This window comes from Colobus angolensis, unplaced genomic scaffold (assembly GCF_000951035.1).
Source record: "Colobus angolensis palliatus isolate OR3802 unplaced genomic scaffold, Cang.pa_1.0 Scaffold89, whole genome shotgun sequence".
Taxonomy (NCBI): Eukaryota; Metazoa; Chordata; class Mammalia; order Primates; family Cercopithecidae; genus Colobus; species Colobus angolensis.
The window spans coordinates 1165098-1169716 of record NW_012122820.1 but is presented as its reverse complement, the minus strand read 5'-3'; the positions used below and the strand labels follow the sequence as shown (position 1 = coordinate 1169716).

At 65.6% G+C, this 4619-nt stretch overlaps 2 protein-coding genes across 2 annotated transcripts in view; both read right to left on the bottom strand.

Annotated features, from left to right (window-relative positions):
- TMEM52 (transmembrane protein 52) overlaps positions 1-458 on the bottom strand; it is a 2105-nt gene extending 1647 nt beyond the window's left edge. The window contains exon 1 of the mRNA XM_011931087.1: positions 389-458. Coding sequence (XP_011786477.1) covers positions 389-458 — 70 coding nt within the window. The remainder of the gene's footprint in view (positions 1-388) is intronic.
- A 2272-nt stretch (positions 459-2730) lies between these two features.
- CFAP74 (cilia and flagella associated protein 74) overlaps positions 2731-4619 on the bottom strand; it is a 114583-nt gene continuing 112694 nt past the window's right edge. The window contains exons 34-38 of the mRNA XM_011930994.1: positions 4551-4619; positions 4143-4275; positions 3761-3921; positions 3365-3499; positions 2731-3166 (exon numbers count right to left, since the gene is read on the bottom strand). The exon at positions 4551-4619 is cut by the window's right edge and continues 10 nt beyond it. Of these exons, the coding sequence (XP_011786384.1) occupies positions 3065-3166; positions 3365-3499; positions 3761-3921; positions 4143-4275; positions 4551-4619 (600 nt within the window). The 3' untranslated portion in view covers positions 2731-3064. The remainder of the gene's footprint in view (positions 3167-3364; positions 3500-3760; positions 3922-4142; positions 4276-4550) is intronic.

Below are 4619 nucleotides of genomic sequence, written 5' to 3'. Positions count from 1 at the left end.
GCAGCCGGAGCCCGCGGACGGCCAGCGACCCCCGGCCCATGCTCTGCGGAGGTTGGAGCAGAGCCTGGCGGCGCGGCTTTATGGAGCCCCGCCCACCACAGGACACACCCACCACATGACACGCCCACAGAACGCCCGCTCAGCGTAAACCCCGCCCACCAGGCCTCGCTCGCCGCAGGCCCCTCCCACAGGCGCACACGCCTACTGGTCGCCCCACACAGGGTAAACCCCGCCCGCCGGGCACCGCCCAGTGCAAGCCGCCTTCCTCGCAGGCCCCGCCCACAGGGGCACACGCCCACCGGACGCCTCACGCAGCGTAAACCCCACCGCAGGTCCCCGCCCAGAGCAAGCCTCTTTCGCCGCAGGCCCCACCCACAGGGGGCCTCACCCACGAGACGCCCCCACTCGCTGGACCTCCGCTCAATGCAAACACCACCCACTGGCTCCACGCCAGCCATAAGCCGCGCCCACCAGACACCGCTCAACGCAATCCCCTCCCACTGGGCCAAGCCCAACATGTTCAGAGGGTTTGTCCGCCCCAAGCCCTGCTTCGCAGCTCCACCTGGCCCAGAGTCGCGAGGCGACGGTAGGTCTCGCCCTCAGCCCGGGCATGGCGCCTTCACCCCGGCCGGCCGAGCGTGGCCTGCTCTGGCGCTGATCTGGGCGTGGCCCGGGAACCCTGGGGAGCTGGCCTGGAAAGTCGTGGCTGCCTTGGGTGTGGTCCCTCGGGTCCAGTCTTGCAGGCAAGCTCCAGGTGAACTGGAGGGTCACGCCACCAAGATGCTGGGCATCCCGAACGTGGTGTTTGAACACTGATTGTGGACCTGAGCTGCAGGCGCTGCCTGGGGACTGGAGCCTGGCCCTGGTTCTGGGCCCTTGAGGCTCTGGGTGCAGCCCACTTTCCCAAAGCACTTGGCCTTGGGGGCCATGCCCCACCTGGGGAATGCGGCCTCCATTCCCGAGGGCCACAGGGAGCCCAGCACCCTTTCCTCAGCCTGCAATGTCCGCTGCTCCCCGTGCAGGGGCAGGCGGGGGCCATTTCTTCCAGGGGTACCCCTGACCCGTATCCCTCTGGCACCAGGCCAGGAGCCCTGTTAGGCTCTTGCTGCTCTCTGCTCCCTGTGGGACCAGCAGCACACCGTCTGCCGGGTGGTCAGGCTAAGGGAGGTGGTCAGCACGGCAAAGGGCAGGGTCTATCTTACTGCAGGAGGAGCACGCACCCCTTGCTCAGAACTGTTCCACATGTGGGCGCTGCTCAGTGTCCCCCACCCCTACAAGGGCAGTGACCCTGGAGGGCAGGGCCTCCTCTGCGTGGCTCTTCTGCCCATACCTGCCTCTTCACTGCATCACTCCTTCCATTTTCAGGCTCTGCCTGAAGTTGCCTTTCACCTCCCAGGGCCTGTGCCATGGTCCTCAAGGGCCCTTCCTGCCTGCCCAGCTCTCCGGGCCCCTGGCCATTCTTCCCGACACATTGACCGCGCTGGTCGTGGAGGCCTAGCACGGGAGCAGGAATGGGAGTGCACGTGCACCGCACAGCCTGAGACCACAGCCCCAGGTTCCGGAAGGTGAGGGTGCGGCCCCCACACAGGACCTGGGCAGGCCTTGCCACTCAGTACCAGGGGCCTGCCAGCAGGAGAGTCGGGTCAGAGTTTAGAAGACAGGGGCCTACACAGGAAACAGTGCCCTCCAGGAGCACCTCCTCCTGCGGCTGGGGCCTGGCTTGAACCTGCTGGAACCTGCCTTCCCCTCCCATCTGGTGTGGCGCAAGCTTGAGCCGTGGCGGGTCAGCCCCAGGAAGGGCAGCAAGGGACCCATTGGACAGAAATCCTGCAAGATGCCACTGCAGGGTCAATGTCACTGGCTTGAAGTTTGGGGCAATGGTAAGTTCCTAGGCACTGTGGGCCCTGGGGGACTGGGGGTGAGGGCAGGCAGCTCAAGACCAGCGTCCCTGAGGCCTGTGCCCAGGAAAGCTCCCGGAAGCACCACCTGCTCCCCGCTGCCAGACCAGGGAAGGCTGCATATGCTCTCCTGGTGGCTGCTGGTTGGGGTGGCACAGTGGATGTGCTGCACTGTGACAAGAGGGCCAGGCTGGGTGGGCTCTGTGGGGACAGTGTCCAATAAGCCAGACTCCAGAGGGCAGGGTTGGGGTGGAGGCACCACTCTGAGCTCCAGGAGCATCTCACGGGCTGTGAGGGATCTTCTCTGTTGAAGGGTGGGTCAGAGCCCAGAAAGCCGAGCCCAGACTTATCTCAGACTAAAAGTAGAGACTTAAGTGCAGGAGCTGGGCCTCACCTGGCCCCTGCTGGGCGGAGGGGAGGGCATGAGTAGGCTGGGTTCCCTCCATCTGCTCACCTTTGCTTGCCGTCATCCGGGGTCCTGGAACTTGGGAAAAGTCTGGAGGTTCCCGGGGCCTGCCCTGGGCTTTGGAGCCCTGCCCTCCCCACCGCCCAGGGCCTCTCGGCTCTGGGTCAGCCTCAGCTCTGGCTGCACCCCGGCCCTCTGGACTGCCTGCCTGCTGCTCAGGGCACCAGGCTTGGGGGCCCTCCTCGAATTTGGGTCAGGGTGGCCTCCCCACAGGTGTCCTGCAGGATGGCCCCGCTCCAGGAGGCCCTTGCCAGGCAAAGCGGGTTTCATGGCTGTGAGGGGAGGGGCTGCATCCCCAGGGCTCTATCCCCACCTCCCATTCAGTGCTCACCCCAGGGAATAACCGCTGTCACCCACACTGCAGGCTGCAAGTGCTGGCCTAGAAAACGTTTATTGACAGGCTGTGGGGGGCTCTCCTGGGGGCTCTGAGGGGCTCTGGCTAGGACAGCTGTGGGCTGGCCTGGCCTTCTCGCTGGTTCTGAGTCTGGGATCTCAGGAGGGGGTGTTCTTGGATGTACCTGGGCTTGCTGGGTCCAGGGCAGCAGGAAGTGGCCGTGGCACCATGTGGAGGGTGGCCTATTGAAATCTGCCTGGCAGAGGATGGCCAGGTCCCAGGCTCTAGGGTAGTATGGCCTGGCCCTCAGCCTGGGGAGGGCTTTGAGGGTGGGCAGGAGGGCCCGAGGGTGCTCTGTGCAGAGGCTTAGGGGCCGGTCACCACCTGGGCTACAAAGATGACCTTGTAGGTCTCCTTCACATCCCCCCTGAGCTGCAGCAGGGCCGACACCATGAGTGGGTGGTCTGGCTGAAACAGGAGGGGAGGGGAGAAGAGGCCTTCAGCCAGTGGGCACCCGGGGAGATCTGCTGTGTTCCCGCTGCCCTGCCCACCTGACTCCCCTGGGCCCTCCGCGGCCACCTCCTCCCCTGGGATTGGGCAGGGGTACAGCCCACCCAGCCTTTGGCGTTCCCAGGGCTCGCTGGCCTGGAGCCCGAAGGCACCTACATCAAAGTCCGCAGGCGGCACCCAGGAGATACTGATGGTCTTCGTCTGGCCGCGCTCCACGGAGCCCCGGCAGGGCTCAATGGAGAAACCCTTGTGCTGCAGGGATGTGACACTGTCCAGGCTGAACTCAACGGTCTGTGGGGTATGGGGCTCCTGTAGGCTGGCGACCAGGCACCGCTCCCAGCAGCAGTGGGACTAGGGCTGAGGGTGCCCAGCTCCACTCACCCTCCCAGCTCTGACCAGCAGGCTGCCCACCCCACACCTGCCACAGGAAGTCCCAGACAAGCCCGGCTGTGGGGACAATCCCAGTGAGGGGCAAGGCCAGGAGGGGGGCTGCCCAGGGCAGGGGAGGCAGAGGGGGCCGCCTAATGTCCCCAGGGGCAGTGCTGTGGGCACCTTCTTTGGAGATGGTTGGGTGGTCCGGATACAGCCCACCTGCAGCTCTCGGGTGGCAGGCGGGGCTGGCGTGTCTGTGTCAAACTGGATGTAGTCCAGGGCCACCAGGATGGGCCTCAGCTCCTCGGCTTCTGGAGAGGGAGGGCCTGGCCGGGAGCTGGCTGGAGGGGTGTGGCCAGGGGAGCTGTTCAGGGTCAGGCTGAGGCATGGGGTGGGGCTGCAGCTGGACTCCTGAACTCTGGTTAGCAGTGGCTCTCCTGCCTGGCTCTGGGGTAGAAGACTGGGAGTCCCTGCCCCACTCCGCTGGGTCTCAGGGCCCCCGTCCATGGGCTGGGGGCACCAGGAGGCCCTGTGTCTGTTCCCTCCCGGGGGAGGGGCTCACCCTCTCTGTGCTTGGGGTCAAATACAGGGATCACCGTCAGAGACTCCACGGGCACGTCCAGGGGGTCCCCGCCCTCCACGAACATCATGTGCTCACGGGCGGCCCCTTTCAGCAGGATCTGGTGGGAGATTTTCTGGGGACAAGAAGTGGAGTGGCCTTGTCCCCAAAGCTCCGCAGCAGGGGCCCTGCTGGTGAGAGCTGGGCTGGCTCAGGGAAGGAGGCAGGGACGGCCTGGGGGCCCCGTGGGGTCCTGGACTCTGGTCTCTCGACCCATGACCCTCAGTGTGGTGCTGAGTCCCCCAGCCATGGTACCCTCCGGGTCTCCAAAGTGGGGCAGTGCAGCAAAAGGCAAGGCTCTGGTTGGGGCCAGGGCCAGGCCCAGCTGAACTTGCAGAGCCAGAGCCGCACCTTTTCAAAGAGCACCACCTGGAGCCGGTCGGAGAAGTAGAGGCTCTCGTGGTCGGGGCTGAAGGTGAC